Here is a 24,432-nt window from a genome sequence, read left to right as displayed (position 1 = left end):
TCAAACATAAGCTCCATCACTCCATCAGAAGTGATGCTAGGCTTGGAATCAAAATGCATGCCAGTGATGGCCAGAAAGTTTCCCTGACAGACAAATGAACCAGTACAGAGGAAGAGAAGACTGCTACCAGTTGCAGCCCTTTTATGCGTGTGGGCTGGCTTTTGTTTAGGAATGGTGGGAGCAAAAGTGTGTTTGTTTGACAGTGTGTTAGCATTGTTGAGTAGAACCGAGAGAGTGAGAGGCAGAAAAAGAGAGATAAAGAGAACCACGGCAACTTTACTGAAAGAGAAAAAGTGAGAGAGGGCGAGATGTCTCACACATAAATCCCTGTTGAGTCCTGAGTGAAGTAGGTTACAAGCTTTATCGATTTTGATGATGGTAGCTGTGTGTGTTTGTGCGTGTGTGTGTGTGCGTGTGTGTGTGTGTCTGTGTGTGTGTCAAAGGATGGTCTGCACCATCTGTCTCCCACTCCTCTCACTGAGACACTAATTACAGGACTTTACACTTCACTCCACCACACTGACTGGCCTGACTGTAGACAGAAACACACACACACACACACACACACACACACACACACACACACACACACACACACACACACACACACACACACACACAGAGCAAGATCCACAGTGGTCTGGGACTGTGGGACCGCTTCTAATTTCTGTATAATTTTTCTCTTCCTCATTTCTCCCTTGACCTCTTCTTTTTTCCTCCTCATCAATTTATGTGCTGCACAGATCAATGATGCGTAATTAGGTTGCATTCTGTTACAAACACACAGGAAGAAACAAACATTAGATAAAAAGAGGGGGAGTTTGATCTTTTCTTCAATCAACATTGAGAAGGGAAGGAGATAAGAGGGAAGAGGAGGAAAAATTAGAGAGGGGAATCCTATCATGTTCTTTGCCAGTGTGTACAACCCTTCATTAGCATAAATTCCAGGTCACCCACTTTCTCTGGCAAAGAAAGGGGTGCCACAGTGGGGAGATGCTTTCTCTGACACAAATTTCAGCATGCAGGCATCTATCTGTCTACAGTTAAGTCCACAATTTGTTGGACAAAGGCAATTGTTGTGATTTTGACTTTGTACACCACCACAGTGGATTTTAAATGTGACAATCAAGTTGTGAATGACAAAAGTGAAACAGTTTTTAATCAGGATGTAGCATCAGGCCAGTTAAACTAATGCAATATTTATCTGGTCAGTTAAGAAGGAGGGGTAATTACTTTCAGCTGTTGGTGTTAATGAAATTAAGAGCAGGTACACTAGAGGGGCAACGGTGAGACAACCCCTAAAACAGGAAAGGTGTTACAGCTGGAGGCCACTGATGTTTTTTCCCCTGCACCTCTTTTTGGACTGGTTTATCACTAGTTTTAGCTTTTAGCTAGAGTCAGTGTCACTACTGGTATCACAAGGCAATACCTGGACGCTACAGAGGTTGCACAGGCAGTACAACAAAATGTCTTTGACCAACGAATCAGAAACGGACTTCATCCTTTAGGGAGCCCTGTACTCACTGACCGGCACTGTGGAGTTTGATTAGCATTTGCATAGAATACCAGAAATGGCAGGTCCTCCGCTGGTGCCCTGTGCTTTTCAAAGATGAGAGGAGGTTCACCCTGAGCCAGGGAGAAGTCATGGAGAGCGTAACACCGTTCAGCATTGATGGTATATCAGTGATGGTCTGGGGAGGCATATCCATGGAGGGACGCACAAAACCTTTTCTAGCTAGGCAACGCTACCCTGGCTACCATTAGGTATTGGGATGAAATGCCTAGATCCATCGTCAAACCCTATGGTGGTGTAGCAGGTCCAGGGTTCCTCCTGGTGCACAACAATGCCCGGCCTCATATGGTGAGAGTATACAGGCAGTTCCTTGGGAAACCATTGCTATTGACTAGCCCCCATGATTGCCTGACCTAAATCAATGTTTCAGTCTATTCAGTACCACTGGACTGGACCTCAGACTGGAACAGGGCACCAGCGATGCCATTATTAGTCTAAAAAGCCCAAAATAAACCCATCGGATAGACAGGAAAAACTTAATGAATAGAATAGAATAGAATTCAACTTTATTGTCATTGCACATGCACAGGTACAGGGCAACGAAATGCAGTTTGCATCCATCCAGAAGTGCTTTAGTGATATAGATATATTACAATATATATTAGCAATAATATAGATATGTGAGTATATTACAGAAATGGGTCTATTATGGCATGTTATAATGTACACGGTATGAAGTATGTTGTGAATATTCTATAACTATAAGTATGTACAGGCTGTAGTGAGTACAAGCTATGTACAGGATATGAACAGGATATAAATATGAAAAACTATACAGAATATGAAATAATGAGTGGGAAAAATCAATAGTCTGGTACATTTTTAAACGGAGGGAATGAAATGGCCAGCTCAGCAACATCAGGTCTGAAAGGTGCCAAACTCTGTCTGTCTGCTATTGAATCCAATATTAAGTGATCTTTAATCATCATTGATCTGCCAATTCCCTACCACAAAATCTGTGTGATGGCTTACTCTGTCCATGCAACCTATTATTTCACTTGGATTTCCAGTAGAGAGAAACTATCAGAAGTGGACTCTCAACTGCTGTGAGATAAATGTGAGAAAGGGCAACTTTGGGCAATGTCTAGACTTGATTCTCCTGACATTTTCCCAAGTTCCTGTATGGAGTAGTTCATCTATCTCTCTATGTGCTTCCATCTGTCGACACAGAGACATTTCCCTCTCCTTTTGAAAAAGTTAAGTAATTCTGCCTCAAAACTGAACTAATTAAAAATGTCACCTTTTTTGTGTGTTTCTAGGGAACTATGGTGAAAGTGGGATGGGGGCGTTCAAGGACATGGCAGCCAAGGAGGGCATCTGTATCGCCCACTCTGGTAAGAGACGCAGGTCAAAAAAACCACAGTGAAGTCAACTGTATGAGTCATAAACATTGTTTAAAATATATTAGATGGGAAAAGGCTTGCTGGAATTTTAGTTAGTAAATAGTTTAGTACTGATTCAAAAGCAATAGAGCAGAAGTGCATTACCCACATAAAGTGCTGCTTAGCATTAGGAAGGGCATTACCATCTCTACTGTGTCGTACACCTAATGCTGTCAACACAAACAGCCTGTTAAACAAAAGTTAAAATTACTTTAAAGTACAGCTTAATTCTAAATAAACAGGAATAGTATTTTTTTTAAAGAAGGTGAGATTGTAAGTCATTGTGTTGTTCATTTTTTAATTTCTTCTAAAATGCTTACATTGTGAGTACCACATGAGAATCACAGAACTGTGTTTCGATTTGTGTGACAGGGAAAATCTGGAGCAATGCCGGAGAGCAGAGCTTTGATCGGCTGCTGGAGAGACTGAGGGCCCATCTGCCTAAGGCTAGAGTAGTGGCATGTTTCTGTGAAGGCATGACTGTCCGAAATATCCTCATGGCTATGAGGCGCCAGGGACTGGTTGGAGAGTTTCTTCTCATCGGCAGGTTAGTGGGGCTAAATATGTACTCTATAACATGCAACTCCTCTGTGTTTTTGGTACTGGAGGTTTCAATTTGTGCGGTTTGTATGAAAATAAAAGCCTTAGGCCACAATGCAAGCTCAAATGAGAGTGATATTGTTTTTCATAGGCCTTTTAGGTTTATTTGCATTCACAAACTGACCAGTAGACTGATGAGGAATTTGTGAAAGAACTACAGGAAGGCTTAAAAAAGTATCTGTTTTCAGTCAGCAGAGTAGCCAGTGGGTTTGCAGATTGCAGTGTTATTAAATCAATTAAAAAACATTAGCTGGAAAATAATGAAAAAAATCTGTCCTTACAAGGCAGATGCTGTGGCTTAGTGCTCTTCTCTAAACTAACCCTCTCAGTCTTTGAGAATTGCAGACACAGCTATTTAGTTGATCAGTTGATAACTGGATCAATGTTTATTTAAACATTTTGTTAAAAATAATATTTTAAGCACTTCTTTCTGGAAAAATGCTTAAAATCTGTTTTTCATGAATTTGTTTCGTCTGCTGGTAAAAGAAGACATTTAGTGATTTCATGTTGCACTGTTGGATGGTTTTGTGATGGTTTTTGCATGTTTGGAGGTCAACTGACCGATGTAACTGAAACTAAAAAAATAATCAGAAATGTAAGTGTCAATAACAACCATTATAGCCACACTTATGAACATTTAATAAGAGCCCATCTGGTAAATATATACTTTCAGCTAGTCTCTGCTCTGTTTTTTGTTTTTGTTTTTTTGCATAAAATGTGCATGCTGCTGATGAATAGACTTCAAAGCCCAGTCTGTGCTTCAAAGTAGCTGGTTTTTGACTAGCAGTGCTGCACACATCCCCAGCTGGTTGTGACTGATTGAACTGTATTTGTTGGATATATCTATGATAATAATGATAATAATGATAATAATGATAATAATAATAATAATAATAATAATAATAAATGAATGTGTCTTTTGCAAACATAAGCTTAATGGACACACCAATTGCTGTAAACGGCTGAGCTGAGTTGGACAGATAAAGACTTCGTTATAAAATTCTACAGGGAGTGCAGAATTATTAGGCAAATGAGTATTTTGTCCACATCATCCTCTTCATGCATGTTGTCTTACTCCAAGCTGTATAGGCTCGAAAGCCTACTACCAATTAAGCATATTAGGTGATGTGCATCTCTGTAATGAGAAGGGGTGTGGTCTAATGACATCAACACCCTATATCAGGTGTGCATAATTATTAGGCAACTTCCTTTCCTTTGACAAAATGGGTCAAAAGAAGGACTTGACAGGCTCAGAAAAGTCAAAAATAGTGAGATATCTTGCAGAGGGATGCAGCAGTCTCAAAACTGCAAAGCTTCTGAAGCGTGATCTTCGAACAATCAAGCGTTTCATTCAAAATAGTCAACAGGGTCGCAAGAAGCGTGTGGAAAAACCAAGGCGCAAAATAACTGCCCATGAACTGAGAAAAGTCAAGCGTGCAGCTGCCAAGATGCCACTTGCCACCAGTTTGGCCATATTTCAGAGCTGCAACATCACTGGAGTGCCCAAAAGCACAAGGTGTGCAATACTCAGAGACATGGCCAAGGTAAGAAAGGCTGAAAGACGACCACCACTGAACAAGACACACAAGCTGAAACGTCAAGACTGGGCCAAGAAATATCTCAAGACTGATTTTTCTAAGGTTTTATGGACTGATGAAATGAGAGTGAGTCTTGATGGGCCAGATGGATGGGCCTGTGGCTGGATTGGTAAAGGGCAGAGAGCTCCAGTCCGACTCAGACGCCAGCAAGGTGGAGGTGGAGTACTGGTTTGGACTGGCATCATCAAAGATGAGCTTGTGGGGCCTTTTCGGGTTGAGGATGGAGTCAAGCTCAACTCCCAGTCCTACTGCCAGTTTCTGGAAGACACCTTCTTCAAGCAGTGGTACAGGAAGAAGTCTGCATCCTTCAAGAAAAACATGATTTTCATGCAGGACAATGCTCCATCACACGCGTCCAAGTACTCCACAGCGTGGCTGGCAAGAAAGGGTATAAAAGAAGAAAAACTAATGACATGGCCTCCTTGTTCACCTGATCTGAACCCCATTGAGAACCTGTGGTCCATCATCAAATGTGAGATTTACAAGGAGGGAAAACAGTACACCTCTCTGAACAGTGTCTGGGAGGCTGTGGTTGCTGCTGCACGCAATGTTGATGGTGAACAGATCAAAACACTGACAGAATCCATGGATGGCAGGCTTTTGAGTGTCCTTGCAAAGAAAGGTGGCTATATTGGTCGCCTGATTTGTTTTTGTTTTGTTTTTGAATGTCAGAAATGTATATTTGTGAATGTGGAGATGTTATATTGGTTTCACTGGTAAAAATAAATAATTGAAATGGGTATATATTTGTTTTTTGTTAAGTTGCTTAATAATTATGCACAGTAATAGTCACCTGCACACACAGATATCCCCCTAAAATAGCTAAAACTAAAAACAAACTAAAAACTACTTCCAAAAACATTCAGCTTTGATATTAATGAGTTTTTTGGGTTCATTGAGAACATGGTTGTTGTTCAATAATAAAATTATTCCTCAAAAATACAACTTGCCTAATAATTCTGCACTCCCTGTAGAAACTGAAATAAAAACTGATGCATTTCATAAATGGAGATCTGTCTCTACCACAGACGGGGGTGAAGGCTGCAGGAAATGATTAGATAATGTAACAATCATTTTCTAAGTCTTGTTTGAGGTATTCCTTAGAAAAGCTGCCTTAATTTTTAAATAAAATAATATCCGCAGTTAATAATGAATGAACGGACAAACCCAAAAAGCCAGTTTATGGAAAAGCTACATTTTTTGCATCAGGAGTGGTGATAAACACTCAGTATTACAACTAGAGACATTGTCGTGGTACAGTATGCACTAACATTTGGTTATATGAGGTCGTTTTCACATAAAGCTCCATTTCTGTGTGGATGAATTGATATGCAGAAAGAAAAACTTTCCAAATCAACAGTTTTTACCTACATCTGTGTATATATGTGTGTGTGTGCGTGCGTGCGTGTGTGTGTGGCTACATACGTCTGTATGAAAGTTGCTTCTAAGCCTCTCGAGTTACGGTTGCCATGCCAACTGTTGATTAACATAAGATGAATAATGATTTTAGCACCTATGCCAGCCAGCATGCGAAGAGGAAAAACAATAGCTTTTTGCATATACTGGAAACAACATGATGGGATTGCCTTTAAAATGGCACAAGTGTAACTGGTTCCAATTCTGTTCTACTTTTCCCCCCAGTGATCTCTGCTGTTTCACTAAATCATCATGCCCTGCATCATATTTGTTGTCATCACCACCTTGATGCTCATTACCATCTTACTCATCATCATCATTATCCTCCTCATCAACATCATCATCATCATCGCTGTCTATATGAGGTAAAGTCTACTGTACTCAGTCTGCAATTAGAGATTGAAGTGAGAGAGAGAGAACGATCATGAAGTAGGCAGACATTTTCTGTCCTCACAGAATTAAAGGACTTAATCAGTCGTAACTTTGATGCACTGTCAGGGGAGAAGTTCTTTGTTAGGTCTGACTATGTATGATATAAAGAGTTTAATGGATAATTTCCACAGAAGCTCCAGGGGAAAAAATAAAATTAACAGTGACAAAAGGCCTCATTCACAAACTGTGCATGTGAACGTTTTACATACAAATTTGTGATTGATCCATGTTTCCTTGCCTGAATTTGGTCACACTCTGCTGGATATCATGAGTATTCACAAATGATAAAGTCAAGCTGATTCACAAAAAAGGCCTGAATTAAACCACCTTGTTACTAGTGCATTAAATAACAATGAAAATGACCCATTAATCCTAGCGGGATGTTGTCATTGTGAGTATAATGTTTTGACAAATACCTGCTTACTGATGTTTGTCCAGTAACTGAAGAGATTCTGTTGTTTTTTTCCTGCATTGCGTTCTTTTTTCCTCATCTGTTTAAGTTTACTTTAATTCTTTTGTTTGGACTTGATTCACTGACATACAAATGGTGGTAAGAAGAAAATCATCTGGTGTGCACATGTCACAAATTTGCACAGTTATTTTATGTACAAAAAACAAAATTCTTTCCACATTAGTGAATGAGACCCATCAATTGCAATGCATAATGAAGTGTACGAAGAAAGTCAGCTGTGGGACATCACTATGGTGTCACAATTACATCGTCTTCATCTCCGTTTTAGTAACGAAAACAGAAGAGTTATTCTTCACACAGCATAAGTTATCAGGACTAAAAATCAGCCAGTCTGTTTTGATTTGGTCAATTAATTAAAAACCAGCTTTCCTTAGGAATCACTATTATAAATGAACTGTAGTTGTAAATTGGAGATGGTCACGGGTGGGCGCCCTGCTAACTGGAGGTCTGTGAAAGGAGCTTCTGATTAATGCAGTTGGGGAGACAGGTGTATAATGCAGGATAATTAGATTACCACAGAATCACAAAGATGATGATAAAGCAGGTTTATGGAGGGCAAATGAGCATGGAATACCACAAGATCTCTGGATCTCCAGGGTCCATATTTATACTGTTTAAATAAGCCAAGTGCCACATGAAATACAAGCATTTAATCTGAGTAAATTGTTGGTCTGTAATTTATCCCTCACTGTGCCCTTCACATTTTAAGACTATTCTACATCTAGGCTCGGCTCCTACGTTAACAGTGTAACAGTGTTGCACGTAACATTGTATTTGTTACAAACTCCTCAGTTCAGTAGTTTTGCAACAACTTGAAATTTAGATTTTGTCGATTTTATGAACCCTCAATGGTTGCTTTGTTTAAGTGCTTTTCTGATTTTATATTTTTTATCTTCTTCCCACTTGAAATAATCTTAACACCCAAATCAGGTCCTGGGGCTCACTATCACATTGCAAGAAAACTAATGTCTTACACACACGGACCCATAGGCAGCATAATGTGGACCCAGAGATTCTCCTTCCTGCATCTGAATATGTTTATTGCTTCTCTTCTATAATTCCTTATGGTGCCAGAGGGCTACAAGCCCATTAATGAATAGCTGGGCTGAGATAAATATCTATATCCACACGGGACATGTAGATACCCCCGCACACTCAGTGCAATAACATAAATGCAGGTTCTGTCATAGCATCAGTTTTTCTCTCTGTCAACTTAATAGCCTCCTATTTGTCTTCAAGTGAAACACCATCTCCTTTATGAAGTCTGATGAAGTCTTTTTAGTGACAGCGAGAGATAAATCAGTTTCAGCCGCCACTTTAGTGAGATTTTCTGCATTTTATGGTCGGCTATTATACTTTGATATGTCTCCTGCTCAAGCTGCTTCTCAGTTACCTGTTACGCCGCATTTCAGGGAAGTGTTAGTAACAATGTGCACATTATTTCTCACAAAGTAAATGTATTAAAACAGATAGAGAACATTGGTTAGAAAGTAAAAAATGCAAATGCTTCAACTACAAAATGTGTTTAAAACCAGTAGATGGAAATTTTTGAAGGCTTGCGGTGCTGCAGGGAATTACTGTGTCAGCCAACGTGTAACCAGTGCTGGTTTGTCTGTATTTCCATAAGAGGCAGACTCTCTGACTCTGCTGAAGAGGCTCATATACTTCTGAATGAATTGAAAGTGAATAGTTTGAATCAAAAAGTCAAAAAGCAGAGTCTCTCTGGAGATCATCCCGCATGAGTCTGCACCCCTTCTGCCTGCTGTTGCCATGGAGATATCCCCAGCCATATTTGGATGAATCCAGCATAGCAGCTGGGGTGATATGTGGCGCAGGCGCATGTGTTTATGTGAATGGCTATGTGATTGCGTGGGTGCATCTATATATGTGTGTGTGTGTTTGACTGTCAGTAAATGTGTTTGTATTCTGAGGTTTTCTGTGGCCTGACATCATCTCTGCCTCTGTTGGAAGAAGGGCTTATATATATGTATTTATGGCTATTTTAGTTAATTTCTTACACACAATGCTTTGACTTCCATACATCTTTTGTCCAGATCTGTCCCCACAGGTCTAAATACTCTTTCTCCTTTCGTATCATCTCTCCATTCACTCTTTTTGTACCATCAACTTATGACTCTATCTTGTCATCTCTCGCTCTCTGCTGCTTTCTTTTCTTCCCATGAATCCAGCTGCTTGCATTTTTCAGAGATTAACAGCGTGATGTATACCTGTCAAGCACAGCATTGTAACCACCTGCCCAATATTGTGTACCTCCCACTAGAGAACAACACTGACAGTGGTATCCTTTGATATCCAGCACCAGGATGTTGTGAGAGGCGTGCATGGTCTGCAGTCAGGTTTAGTTGGGTGCTGCATGGCGTTGGTAACACCAGGACCCAAGCTTTCAAAGCAGAACATTGCTTTGTAACAACATGATCAACTATAAAAAGTTTTCAGTGATTTTTATGTTGTGGCTTATCAGTGCATGGAGGCCCTGCAGTGTCGCACTTCACACCCCAGCTGTGGGTTAAGGCCCAACATGCCTGTGTTTTAGACTGAGAGAAATTGGAGAAAAAAAAATCTCATGGTAAAACGTTTGAGTGACTCAAAGCAGCCTGCCTTCAGAATCGGTTTTTAGTGGGTTGTGCACCTGTATAGTCGTGAGATGAGGCCAAAGACATAGTGAGGGCAGAGAAAGGAATCAGACCGAGGAGGGGAAGAAGCAATTCAGAAAGAAGAAGGGAGACTGTGATTGAAGAGAGGAGAGATTAGCAGATCAGGGCAGAGAGCAGACAGTGTGTGTGTCACATTCGCATATCAGGGTATAAAAGATTTGTTGTCGCACATAAGAAGCAAACCTCTCAGTAGGAATGTAATTTACGCATCACTGCTGCGCTTTGGATACATCCGCACACATTTACATGTGGACACCCGCAGGTGCCGATCCTCACACTCATACCGTACAAGTGCAGGTTTCAGTCTGTTAGTGGTTATGGAGCTGTGTAATGTTTTCTAGTATCATGTTAATTAACCCTTGATTAAAACAAGAGCCGTTTCATGTCATTTAATTGGCGAAATGATAGAAATGAATTCTGCTGTTTCTTTTTAAAGCTTTGCAATAAAAGACGGATGACAATTAGGCACGAGGGAATATGTCGTAATGAATGATCGAAGGATGAAAATGGGGAGAGGGAGAGAAAGAGGGACCTTTTGTTTTTTCGTGTGATTATGCGTCGTTAGTGTTTATTTTCCTCCGCTGTGTGTAAATGTGCATGCGTGCAGCTGCGTGTGACAGTGAGTGAGCTCAGTGTGGTGTACTGATGGTTTCCGGAGGTTCACTGATAGATGCATTTTAACTGAATATAGGCATCTAAACACGTACTGTGTGTTCTTATAACCCAGTGTAAACTGTTAGCATGGGTGCAAATTGGATTTAAAAATTTAACACTGGAAAGCTGTGCTAATGACTCAACATTCGAGGCATCAGGAGCATCTAGCTTTGAATTAATCTCTATCAGACACTTTTAATTAAAAAAATAAACTGTTCCTTGGAGCAGTGAAGATGTCCATCTGTATATGAAATGTGAATCTTTAACCAGTGCTCTAATTTCAGTAATTTGAATTTGCAGAAAACACTAAAAGCTTGTCTGTAGAGAGCTGAGGCCTGGTTCTCTCTTCCATTAATTTGTTATTTTATGCAGTTTGTTCTTGCTGAACATTCAGATCAATAGGTTTTCTTAAAAAAACCAAAAAATCTGTGCATACAGTAATGTGTAAAAGTCTTGAGCCACCTTTCATTTCTTTATATTTTGCTAGGAAAACGAGAAATGGTTGCAGTGATTAATTGAAATACAGTAGATAAAGCAAAAATAGAGATGTGGAATTCTAATGAGCTTGAAAGTCAATATTTGGTATGAACTTTTGTTAGACTTGGGAACATGGCATTGTTTTTGTAGCCATTTTTCTAGTTTTAAGGTTTTAAAAGTGGCAGTTTTGATTTTCGTAAACGAGACGCTCTCATGACTCATGGAGTGACGCTACTGACCAGCCAATCGGTGGCATGCAGTCTGATGACATCACATTTTAGAACCCGCTCAGATCGCTTGGAACTCCGAGGAATTAAAAAAGTACCTGCTACCAGGTGGCTGAAAACCGTGGCAAAACATGCCGGGTCAATCTGAGTAGATAGTAATGGAAAAGGGGATACGAAGATCCCAGATTGTTTCCATAATGTTGAGGTTTGGGCTCTGTGAAGGTCAATCCATGACTGATAGTGATAGAAATTAAACTGCTGTCAATCAGATGCTTTCCAGTACTGCATAGTGGTTTAAAATCTGATGGTATTTTTCTGTGTTCATAATTCCATCAAATTTGACAAGATTCCCATCACCATTGGTTGAAAGACCCATCTTGTTTTACAGATGACTGTAGAAATCCACTATCTTTCTTCTGACCTCCTCTGTACTTACTGAGCGATTGTGGCGAGTTGGCAGTTCGTCTTGTAATCGGAAGGTTGCCGGTTCGAGCCCCGGCTCTGACAGTCTCGGTCGTTGTGTCCTTGGGCAAGACACTTCACCTGTTGCCTACTGGTGGTGGTCAGAGGGCCCGGTGGAACCAGTGTCCAACAGCCTTGCCTCTGTCAGTGCGCCCCAGGGCAGCTGTGGCTACAATGTAGCTTTCCATCACCAGTGTGTAAATGTGTGTGTGAATGGGTGGATGACTGAATGTAGTGTGAAGTGCTTTGGGGTCCTTAGGGATTAAGTAAAGCGCTAGATGCATTTTCTGTCCAGTTCTCGTGTAATGTGGCATAACTCAGTCTTTTCTCCCTGTTTCCCTTCCTTAAGAATGGCTTCTTGACAGCCACCCTTCCACTGAGAAGAAGTGGGAACAAATGAGGTGTTTTTGCAACAGGCTGCTAATAACAAACCTAAAGATATTATTTAATTTTTTTCCTAAGTTGTTTGTTATGTGCAGACATAACCCTGCTTCACCCCTCATGTCAGGTGCCTATTATATTAAGAAAAAAACTGCTGTCTTTGTGGCTTAACAAACTTTTACATTAACAGTAGCTAGCAATGGTTCAGGTCTAGCTAACAGGTATTCCTTTAATACAGCTTAAAAAAGGAATAACAACAATAATCCACACAGCTTGTTATTGGACAAATATGCACATTTGTAGAAACATCCTTCACGATATTTGAATTTTTTAAACAAGCACCCTGTTTTCATCACTGTTCCTGACATTCTTTTGTTGTACCACATCAAAAGTTTCCTTGTGAATTTGACAATGGAAGAAATTCATAAAGCAAAGAGCCTTGGATCTTTTCATTCAGTGGTGTCAAAAGTGTCAACTACATATCAAAGAGTTCTGGCAGAAGGTGTATGACTTCACTTTATAAACTCCAATAAAACTCTGCCTTAGCTTCCATTTTCTGTTGTCAGTTTGGGTGAAGTCCGCTAAGACAGCCGATCAAAAGGCTGTTGCATGAAACTACCCGACATCACAGAATTCTTTATTCAACTCACACACTGTTCCCTGTCTTTATCTGTCTGTCTCTACCTGCTTCTTCCCTTGGCCGACTTGCTTCCTTCCCTCTTTGTCATGCTCCTCACTTTTTGACACGTTCTTTGTGCCCTGCTTTTATATTCTCTGTCTGGGTCTTTCTCATGAATGAATTTTATGAGTTGAGCAGAAACACTTAAAGCCATATCAGGGACAGCAGCTTCGTTGTTGTTCAGTATGACGCATGAAATTGAAAACCTGCCATTCTAGGGACATTTTGCAGCCACAGACACACCCAGCCTATTTGCAGTTATTCGGCTGTGATGCAGGGTGATGCTTCTACAAAAACAAACTTGACAAGACTGAATTTTTACTCGTGAACTAATTCTGATTAGTGACAATCTACACTTTCTGCTTTTACCATTTCACCCACTGAAAATTACAGTCTGCACCTGCTAAAATCGAAAGCTGTCTGAAGACTTTGCACATCGCTCTTTTGCTAATAACAGAGGAAAAAAACAGAAATTTACCACACTAGCTGATTTTCCAGCCAATGTGTCAAAACACATTAATTTACTACTGCATACATTTTCACACTAACATTCAAATGTACAAAATTCTTGAAGTGTATAGCACAGGTGTCTCCAACAGAAAGAGGGAAAATACAGTGACATACCCTGAACGCACAACGTGTCTAACCTTGATGCAGGTGGACTAAACCAGCGGAAGACCACACCAAGTGCCATTCCTATCAGTTAGAGGAATTGGATTAATTCAATAATGCAGACTATAATTCACACGGTCTCACCAAAATTAGACAATAGAAGATTGGAAAAATGTTGTCCTATCTGATGAGACTCAATTTCTGCTGCAGCATTCAGATGGTATGGTCAAAATGTGGTGTAAACAACATTAAAGCAGGTATCCATGCTGCGTTGTATGAACAGTTCAGACTGCTGGTGGTTTAATTGTTTGGGGGTTTCTTGGCACTTTTTGGCCTGGTCTGTTCCAGCTAAGCATTGTTCAAACACCACAGCTATACAAGCAAATTTCTGGGGACCTTGTTGAATCTATGCCAAGAAGAATTAAATCAATCCTGATTATAAAAGGTGGTCCAACCCAGTACCAGCGAGGTGTAACTAATAAAGTGTCCAGTGAGAATAAACTAATCAGAAATAAGAGCAAGACTAAAACCACAAAAACCCTTTAAAGGATTCCCAAGAGAGAAGAGGAAGTGAAAGAGGAAAAAGACCAAAGGAAGCAGATTTTAGAATGGAATAGATAGAATAGAATTCAACTTTATTGTCATTGCACATGTCACAGGTACAGGGCAACGAAATGCAGTTTGCATCCATCCAGAAGTGCTTTAGCCATGATATAGATATATTACAATATATATTAGCAATAATATAGATATTGCAGAAATGGGTCTATTATGGTATGTTATAATGTACACGGTATGAAGTATGTTATGAATATTCTATAACTATAAGTATGTACAGGCTATGAACAGGATATAAATATGAAAAACAAAACTATACAGAATATGAAATAAAAAAACTATACAGAAATCTGAGATATACAGTTATACAGAAATGTGAACTATGCAGGTTATAAACAGTTGTAGGATTAAAAATTATCGTATGTACAGAATGATTATTTACACAGAGCTATACAGTAGTGCAGTTAAGATAAGTGAGATATGTGGATAATTTCTACAGAGGCTATATAAAGTGCTAGTGGTTGTGAGTGGTGGTTCAGTCCATGTTATTATTGTGTGTTTGAGGGTACAGTTGTCCATTGTGTGTGTAGGTGGTTGTGGGTGGGTGTATGTCCAGTCCATGTGTTAACGTGGGTCAGATGTCAGGAGGCAGAGTTCAGGAATCTGACAGCTGTGGGGAAGAAGCTGTTCTGGTACCTGGTGGTCTTAGTCCGGAGGCTCCTGTAGCGCCTCCCAGAGGGCAGGAGGGTGAAGACTCCATGTGATGGGTGACTGGGGTCTCTGATGATTTTCCCAGCCCTTTTCAGACACCGCTTCCTGTAGATGTCCTTTATGGCAGGAAGTGGTGCTCCGGCGATGCGCTGGGCAGTTTTCGCGACCCTCTGCAACGCCTTCCGGTCCGAGGCAGAGCAGTTCCCGTACCAGACTGTTATACAGTTGGTCAGGATGCTCTCGATGGTGCAGCGATAGAAGTTCACCAGGATGTCTGAGGACAGGTGGTTCTTCCTCAGAATCCTCAAGAAGAAGAGGCGCTGGTGAGCCTTCTTGACCAGCTTGGAGCAGTTGGTCGTCCAGATGAGATCCTCGGAGATGTGGACTCCCAGGAACTTGAAGCTGCTCACACGCTCCACAGCCGTCCCCTTAATGTAGATGGGTGGATGTGGGTCAGCATTCCTCCTGTAGTCCACGATGAGCTCCTTAGTCTTCTTGGTGTTAAGCAGCAGGTTGCTTGTGTCGCACCACTCAGCCAGACGATCCATCTCCTCCCTGTAGGCGTCCTCATCGTTGTCACTGATGAGGCCAATCACCGTGGTGTCATCTGCAAACTTAATGATGGTGTTGGAACCATCAGCAGGTCTGCAGTCGTGGGTGAAGAGGGAGTAGAGGAAAGGGCTCATCACACAGCCTTGTGGTACACCGGTGTTCATTGTGATAGTAGATGAGCAGCGGTTATCCAGCCGGACATGTTGGGGGCAGTTGGTCAGGTTTTATTCATTTGTGGTAATAATCCATAAACATAAACCACATATTTAATGCATTAATTTAAAAATAGTAGTCACTGACATTTCATCCAATTTAAAAGATACATAAGAGCGTGTTATGGGATTTGAGTAGAACATGGCAGCAGTTCTTCGTGGCAGTGTGACGGTATGAGGGATTAACATAATAGCAACTTGTTATTAACAGTAATAAAGAATTCAGTATCTGTGACTTTCGTATATGTTTCGGTTTTAGTGCAGCATTCATAGGCATTGGTGCTATTGGCACAGCTGTTATTGTGCTCACTCCCTTCAGGTCAGAGCCTGCAGTTAGATTTTAATTGTGAATTCTTCTTGATGTGATGTAGAGTTTGCTGAAATAGCATTACATCATGCATCACCAAAACCTGGTGCTACGTCTAATGCTGCACTGACCTTGTACCAGTGGTCCATGGCAATTTAGCAGTAGGTTATTTTTAGCAACAGAATTAAACTCCAACAACAGTAGGGAACAATGGGTGTAACATCAAGTAAACTATCACCAACAGTTGAATATTTGTGCCTATATTTTAGGTAATTTGCTTGTCTCACCTTCAGCCACCTTAGGTAGAAAATAATGGCTCTCAGAATTTAAAAAATGTTATATCCCATTTCCATCCTCAGGCTGCCATTGCTTTCAGTCTCCACAATTTCAGGTGGTTCCCAAGACAAGTGACCAGTGTCATTAAACATATCCCATGACACCAAGCTTGACATTGGTTAAACCAGTACAACAGCGTTAATCCACCCATGGTGCTCACTTGTTAAATTTTTTGCCCTCTTTTGCTTTTTAGTTTGAATTTTTAGTTTTTAATTGACTAAAAGCTTTTCAAATGCCAGATAAATCAGTCAGTTCAACTTAATCAAGTGTTCTTCAAAATATAACCTAAATATAAACTTTCCAGTCAACATCAATGTTTCTTCTACTATTTCTGGTTTCATAGTAGAAGTTTTGAGTGCATTAGACCATTCAGAGGCTTCATGTTTCGTATTTTCTTTTCTCTCTGATCTTACTGATTAATGACTGCTAATGATCAATGTACAGTTAGAAAAAAGAAAAAAAAAGAAAAACATTAAAGGATTGAATACAAAGGAGAAAAAAACAGGAATTGCTGTGTTTTTCCGATACATTGCATCTCTTTCAAGCGAATGAAGAGGGTGGAGCTTTGGGCATGTTGATGCTCACACAGACACATCAAACATAACAGGAAAAAACGATATTTCACGCATAAACAAGCACAGATGGACAGCTGTATACATAAACATCCTGTGTCAGTGGTGCATAGATTGACCAACATGTGCAACATACAAAAAACACACTTCTATGTACACACAGTCACAGGCATAAGCAGACACACAAAGAACACCTACACACACATATTCATCCTCTTATTGCTCTCCCATGGAATGGCCTTATCCTCTTACAGCACTCCAATGGGAAAAGTGCTTGGAATTAGAGAGGCTAGGAGGGGAAGACAGACTGACAGACAGGGGAAACAGGGAACAAGTGATAGTAGGAAAGGGAGGGAGAAAGAAGGTAATCCAGAGTTGATATATATCTGCCCTTGTGTGTGTGTGTGTTTGTGTTTGTGTGTGTGTGTGTGTATGAATCGGTGTGTTGGTGCAACAAACAGAGTTATTTGGGCTGTTAGTGTGTTATGAGCTCTCCGTTCTGTATTTTGTTGCTCATTTCTGAGATTTACACCGAGGGATTAAACCAAGTGTTACATCACGTCCGCTCATGCACAAATACACACACACACACACACACACACACAGAGCAATACACACAAAATCCTTTTTATGGTTGTTAGAGTAATCCACGCTGGAATCTAACGGGTTTTCCTCTTAGTTTCTTTAATTTCATTTTTGAGATATGTGACTGCTCTGAATATTCATCTAACTATGTGCCTTTTCACACTTCTTGTCACGATGACACAAATCAACACCAACAAAGATCTCACCGTGACACAAAAAGCACTAATGTTATCTCTCTGTATTGTTCATTCTCTCAAAGTCTTTCATTTCTGCATATTTTTTTTTGTTCTCTCTTAACTTCATTTCCATAATCAGCAGGAACTTTGTAACCTCCTCCTTTCTCTTCCCAGTTCACTTGCCTTTCCATCTATTCATCACACATTTGAAGGGCTATCTGTATAAGAATTGCCTTCTATGTCCTGAAGTGCCTGGACAGGAAATTAATTGGCCCTTAATTTAGCTCAGACTCTGAACCAGGCAAAGGTAATTAAGAGAAATCTGAACTGAGATTTCTCTGAGAAATGGCTCCAAACTCTTGGTGAAATGGAATGTACAGAGTAATAAAACAAAATCTAGAGAAAGTGAAGCTGTTTAGTGTTTTGTGTGATATGACATTTCTTTTTTTTCATGGTTTGTGTGAAGAGAATTTGAACAAATGAGAGCAATTAAAGAAACTGGACTGCATGACTTAATGCAGCTCATTCTTGGTATTTCATGAACTGTTCTCATCTCGCTTTTTATTCAGCTCTATCTCATATGTTTATTGAAGCAGATGCTTGTATTGATTTACCACATTTGTCAGTTGGTTCCGTTGCCTAATGTGTTAATATGTTACAGCAAGAAATAATCCATCAGATTAAATGGAACATTAACAGAGAGTGGGCTGCTTTGGCTGAGTAACACATAACTTTTGAAATGGACTCACATCAGCTTCTAATAAGACCACTGAGCTGAAATGGGAAAATTATGAACCAAAGCTCATTTTTTCGCTGAGTATTTGGTAAGCTCGGTTTCCTTAACACTGATTTTTTTTTTTTTTTTTTGGGGGGGGGGGTCTCATTGTACAGACATCAGATGATGGTATGGCTGTGGGTACAAGGATACAAAGTATACAAAGTATTCTTGGGTAAGATACTGAACTGTGAGTGTGTTGGGTGACTAAATGTGAATGAATGTCGTTGATTGTTATGACCTGGTAGCTCCCTGCTCTCTTTGCATTTCTGTTGCTGTTGAGCCATGAGTTACCAACTTAGTTGGACCTCCAATAACAAGAAGGAAGAGGGGGAGGTGAAGCAAAAGTACACAGCAAACCAACAAAATCCCTTTGGGAACACTGTTAGGCAATCTCCAGCCACTTAATGGATAAGCTCTAGGGTTGGGCCATCTTCTCCAATGTCCTATAGTTCCCCTGTGAGATTAATAATAACCTGTACGATTGCTAGTGGGCAGCATCAGAGGCTAACATGCGCTCGTTAAGGCAGCACTATTTGCCCTCCACAATGCATACTGTGTGACCCAAACACACAAAAATAGCACTACTTTTTGTAGTAAATGAAAGGCACACCAGGATGTCCATTTCCCACTTCTGTCATGAAGACAGGGATGCCTACTTTATTACTGACCATAAGTGGTAAATGGTATTAAATCACAAAATTGCCTGATTCTCCTTTTTGTTTTTTTTCTTAAGTGTTATACTGTAGTTATGTGTCATTCTAATACATCACCTAATCCCGTTTTGTTGAAAAATGGTCTTTCTTTTCCCTCTTTGCCACAAGCTTCACAAACATGCAGTCTTTCGCTGACAAACAAACTCACGAAGTGAGACCAAAAAACCGAGGATAGCAGATCAACATTTTTACCCTGTTGAAACACTTTAACTTCTGATTTAAAATCCTAAGTACTGTAAATGTACGTATGAAGGAGACGGAGAAAATCAGAGAAAGTGTGAACGTGAACTTTACGTGTTGGTTATGGTGGTACGACCAGTGAGATGTATCTAATAATATTGATCATTCATTGCATTTATAGAAAAGCAAGCTAAGCTATGTGCTGGTAAGATAAGATTAGATAAAATAAACCTTTTTTTGTCCCACATGTGCAAATTTTCGGTCATGGCAGAAAGTGGACAGTATAAATTAAGAGCATTAAAAGTTAAGAAAAACCTCCCAATAGAATGGAATAAGATAAAATAGAATGACATACTATACGAAATAGAATAAAAAACTTTGTTATATCAAGAAAATTGCACTTGGTAATATTGCACATCAGGGAGACAGGGCGAAAGTTACCATTGTGTATAGGTGTGTGTGTGTGTGTGTGTGTGTCTGTGTGTGTCTGTGTGCATGTCTGAGGTCATCTGTAAAGTCTTTGCTCTAGAGTCTGACAGCAGCTGGAAAGACCTATGAAATTACTCCATCCCATATCGTTGGTGCCACTGCCTACTGCCTAGTGATCTCATTGTTGGTGATTCCCAAAGTTGTCCATTGGCACAACTCCGATCAGCTGGCAATATCTGTATCTGCACCTGGCACAGACTGTTTCTCCTGTGTGGTGCTAAGACTGGATCCATTTTGCTGGACTATATAAGGCTTCTGTATTGTATCCTGATGAGCTGCCCATTCAGTGATCATTACTTTCTGAGGGGTTTAATGAACAGTTTTTATACCTGGAACAATTTGGCGCTATAAAATGAAACGTGATGATAGATTTAGTTAATAACCTTAGTCTCAATATAGCAATGAACTGTCTTTTTGCCTTTTGCTGTAACTGATTGTTATGAAGTAACTGTTGAATACATAATCTAGTGCGTGCAGAATAATAAGACCACTGACGTTCAGCTTTGTTCCCCACAAGCCTCTCTTTCAATATGCATGCCTGCTGAAATTCGACCTGACAAAAGAAAAAGAGCTCCACTTCAATGGACGGGGGAAAAAAGGTGTAGAAAGTGATCAAAAGTGAGGATAGATGAATAAAGCTCCAGAATTGGACAGGGTTAAAAACTGGCAATCAGTTGGCTTTTTTTTCTAATAGATTGGTGCGTAACAAGGCCCTTTAATGTTTTAGATCAGAAAGTATGTTGCTGGAAGGGGTGAAAAGTGGCCTATTGCCACTCACTTTAATATGTCACTCTGCTTGGATCTACTTATCATTCTGTTTAGAGTGTCACCAATTACTGATAATGTACAGTCCAGTAATGATTAAGACAAGGTTAATCATACCATAATAAAGCAATCGCTATTATCATACATAATCAAGCAATATTTAAAGTGCTCTAAGTCATGAGCCATTACCGTGATCAACAATTACGCTTTTGTTGGGGGTCTTTATGAACGTGTCAGATGATCTGATTGCGCTCAATATCAAGCCTTTGTCAGACAGAAATCTGCAGGTGGTGGCCAGGTTTAGCATCAACCAAAGAGGGGGCCAGATTACAATAAAGTTTGCAGTCATTACCTATTAAGCAGACTCCGGCAAACACGCGCGCCAGACCCTCATCGCCCATTTGTCTCTGTCTCTTTTGCTTTCCCCTCTCTTCCGGTGAGCTCCGTTCGAGTGTGCCGCATCATAGCCCCCGCACAGCTTGTTACCATGGCAACAAAGGAGACAGAAGGCAAGAAAATTATAGAATGGCAGAGACCGAGTGTGTGAAAGAGAACTTTGCAAGAAAGGGATCGGGATGTTTACTTGTGTACTATATATGTGCTTCCATCTGTGTCCAATTACTATAAGGAGAGATCTGACAGGCAAAGATATGTAGTGTAGGGACAAAGCGACAGCTAACTGAAGACTTGTCCACCTTAACAATATCAATCTGCTGTAAAAGCTCTAAATAATAATGATCTGCAACTTATTGCTCCAAATTCAGTGAGGCAGTGTGAATGCCATGTTATCAGAAAGTGCAAAAACTGAGACCCAAAAAGCCTGCTTAAATAAAAACTAGCAACTGAGACTGTTGTTACAAATAACACTGTTTTTATTAATACTGTAAACCAAATGCACAAAGCAATACCGAGACTAGGACTACACAGTATATGACAATTCTGCAACTACATTTTTATAAACTTCCTTAAGCACAGTGAAACACTGTTTAATTATCATTGTAAGCCAATCAGTCATGTCCATCACATTTTTTTACATGGCAAAAAGTGCAGCTAAACCTCTAAAGAGAATTGCAGGAGATATCAATAAAAACAAATGAAACAATAATGACAGCTTTTAATAATACTAAAAACACACATTTGACAGACACTGACATCTGGAAAAGTGTTAGAAATACATAATTTGCTTCTGCAATCCTCTTTCTACTCCCCCAGAAGTAATCCAGACTCTTATCAATGTAGCACGGCGCTTTTATATGGGAACTGCCATCCTCATTCTCAAGGGAGTCAATTGCTGCCATTTTGTTATAGTGGTGTGTTAGAGATACATACAAAATGGTCTTTGACATCTTTGTGGTTTTGTACCCAATAATGACACCAAGCTCCTGTCATCTGGAAGCTTTTTCAGCAGCCTTTGGAATCACACAAGTTAATGTGCTATCTGTGAATCCAAACCAGATATTTTCCTAATCCTAACAAAGTAGTTTTGGTACCTCAACCAAAACCAAACAGTGGGTGAAAGTGGAGGTGAAAAGGTGAAAAGTAACCAAAAACAAAGTTAAACAAAGTGCAAAACCAAGCTCCCAAATGCGACATAGATCAGAGTAACCTGGCAGAGAAACTCCACTAAATTGCTGCCACTCTGTTTTTTTGTTGCTCTTTAAAGCAGCGCTGTTAGCTCATATTCTCCAGTATTGCCACAGTTGGTGTCTTAAGGCACCAGTGACAAAGGACACCTTTTCTCCAGGACACCAGCAGCTTTTGACAGAATTGCAGTATTTGACACCCTTGGATAAAAAAGCATTGGCACTAAAAAAGCCAGAGAATGGCCCAGAGGCTAGTTCTCACACAACAGCAACACCAGCACTATACACAAAGAAACTGGCACTGGTCTTAACTCCTAGTTAAGAGTGGCACTTATTCATTTAACTAATAAAAATTCATAAACATGCACAAACACCATGGACATTATCTGGTTTTCTGTAAACTGGCTGCAGAAAAACATTGCTACCCAGAGACCAGACTTCTTAAATATTCATAATTAGGATATGAAGGATAAGCAGTTTACTCTACTCTGTTCAATACAAACAGGGCAGAGACTTAAGTAAACTGTGCACATGGATATCTGCATAAGCTTACATACATAAACAATCTATGTTTGTTTGCACACTTACAGTTAGCTATTGATGTTTTGCAGACACATGACTGCTAACCATGCAACATTAACATTATTGCTAAAGTTAAGTCACACAGGCCTACAGACTGGTCAGTGAGCCCCCTTTTTTCCTAGTAACCCACCTGTTACAAGGGAAAAATGAGTTTCCCCTAACCAGATGGGCAAAAACCTCCTTATGATTGTTTTGGACACTAGCATATTGCTGTGTTTGCCCATAGCTTGCATGGAAGTGATGGACCTGTATAGAAATACTGCGGAAAGTTGATTGTGGCTCAGAGTCCCAACTTTTGCATACAGCCCAAATGATTACCATCTCCGCTTTCTGTTTTACTTGGCCTGCTCAGCTAGGAGTTAGCAAATATATGCCGACAAACATGAAAAACTACACACAACTGTAGAAGTCTCCAGTGTGAGCAATCAACTACCAGGAAATCAGTTGAGCAATATACAGATTTCCGTAGCAACCAGTGGTGTCACGTCCAATATGGGGGACAAATCTTGAGCAATGTCTGCACGACCTTATATAAGAAACCTCAACATTTTCAGTTTAATAATTTTTCATTATTAGGTTTGTCAGCATTGTCAAATTGTTCAAAATGCTGGTTCAAATTTGCAAAAATGGCCAACTTCTATGAAATAAGGAAACAAAGAGGAGAGCACTGGTTATGGCATGGGGTACCAATGAAATGGGAGAAAGTCATTAAAATCCACAGTAGTGTGCAGCTAATTTACTGTAGATCCATCTGGTAATCTCTCCCTTCGCCTCTTTTTCTTTGATACACACACACATATGTGCACACAAAGACACACACACACACACACGATTCTGTGGGCGATAAGCTGGATGTCTCGTTACTGGGCATTAGCTGCACCTCTCCTCACTAATCCCTGCTGTCAAGCAGACAGACTGGTTGTGTATGTGTGTGAGCGCGTGCAGGCCCAACCAGTATAATTATCACCATCGTGTAAAGCAGCAAAAACTCTGACTACTGCGTCTAAGCCACAGGCCCATCATTAGGCTACACAAGATTGTCTGTTAATGGCTGTGTGTCCTCATGTGTGCAGGGAGGAGTGTGCATTTTTAGAAACTTGCAACCTCTCTTGCAGAGTGTACCTTAAATGTCGGTGTCTCAAATAAAGAACCACATTTAATAAATATTAACAAAATGAATGGGTATTGTATGTTAGACTGCTTTTATTTTTCAATGTAGTTAAATGTTATAATCCAGAAAAAAGGCATGTAAATCTAAGTCAATGTTCATGTTATACTCACAAGTCATATGTGCATTAAATTCCCTCAAATGGAGTGTTGTATTACTACTGTCTTTTACAATTTAACACTATTTCAATGCAAAGTCACTTCACGGTATGGTCTCTGGCTGGGCAATTGCTGTTAAAAGTCAGTTAAATTCCTTGGATTTTGCACAGATATCTTTAATGTAGAGCTGGAGACCTGGAAGGAGTGCTGAGGAATAAGAGAAAATGATAGAGAGGAGTTTGGAAGAGCAGAGATGGAAAGGGGATGAGAGAGCCAAAGACCAAAAGGCCACCATGGTGATAAAGATAAGCAGAAATAAGAAAGATGGAGAGGTGGGGAGGTGGGGGGAGTAATGTTACCTTGGTGGTGTATTACCTCAGCAGGTGATATTACAATGTCTGCGGTGCTGAATATGAGAGATGACACT

General features: G+C 40.1%; 1 protein-coding gene across 3 annotated transcripts in view; it reads left to right on the top strand.

The window, feature by feature from the left end:
* grm5b (glutamate receptor, metabotropic 5b) overlaps nt 1-24,432 on the top strand; it is an 81,480-nt gene that overhangs the window by 15,650 nt on the left and 41,398 nt on the right. For all 3 annotated transcript variants that reach the window (XM_040008698.1, XM_040008700.1, XM_040008699.1), the window contains exons 5-6: nt 2,833-2,907; nt 3,328-3,502. In XM_040008698.1, coding sequence (XP_039864632.1) covers nt 2,833-2,907; nt 3,328-3,502 — 250 coding nt within the window. The remainder of the gene's footprint in view (nt 1-2,832; nt 2,908-3,327; nt 3,503-24,432) is intronic.

The sequence above is a fragment of the Simochromis diagramma genome, unplaced genomic scaffold (genome assembly GCF_900408965.1).
Source record: "Simochromis diagramma unplaced genomic scaffold, fSimDia1.1 OVJJ01000344.1, whole genome shotgun sequence".
Classification (NCBI taxonomy): Eukaryota; Metazoa; Chordata; class Actinopteri; order Cichliformes; family Cichlidae; genus Simochromis; species Simochromis diagramma.
This window is presented reverse-complemented; position numbering and strand designations above follow the sequence as displayed.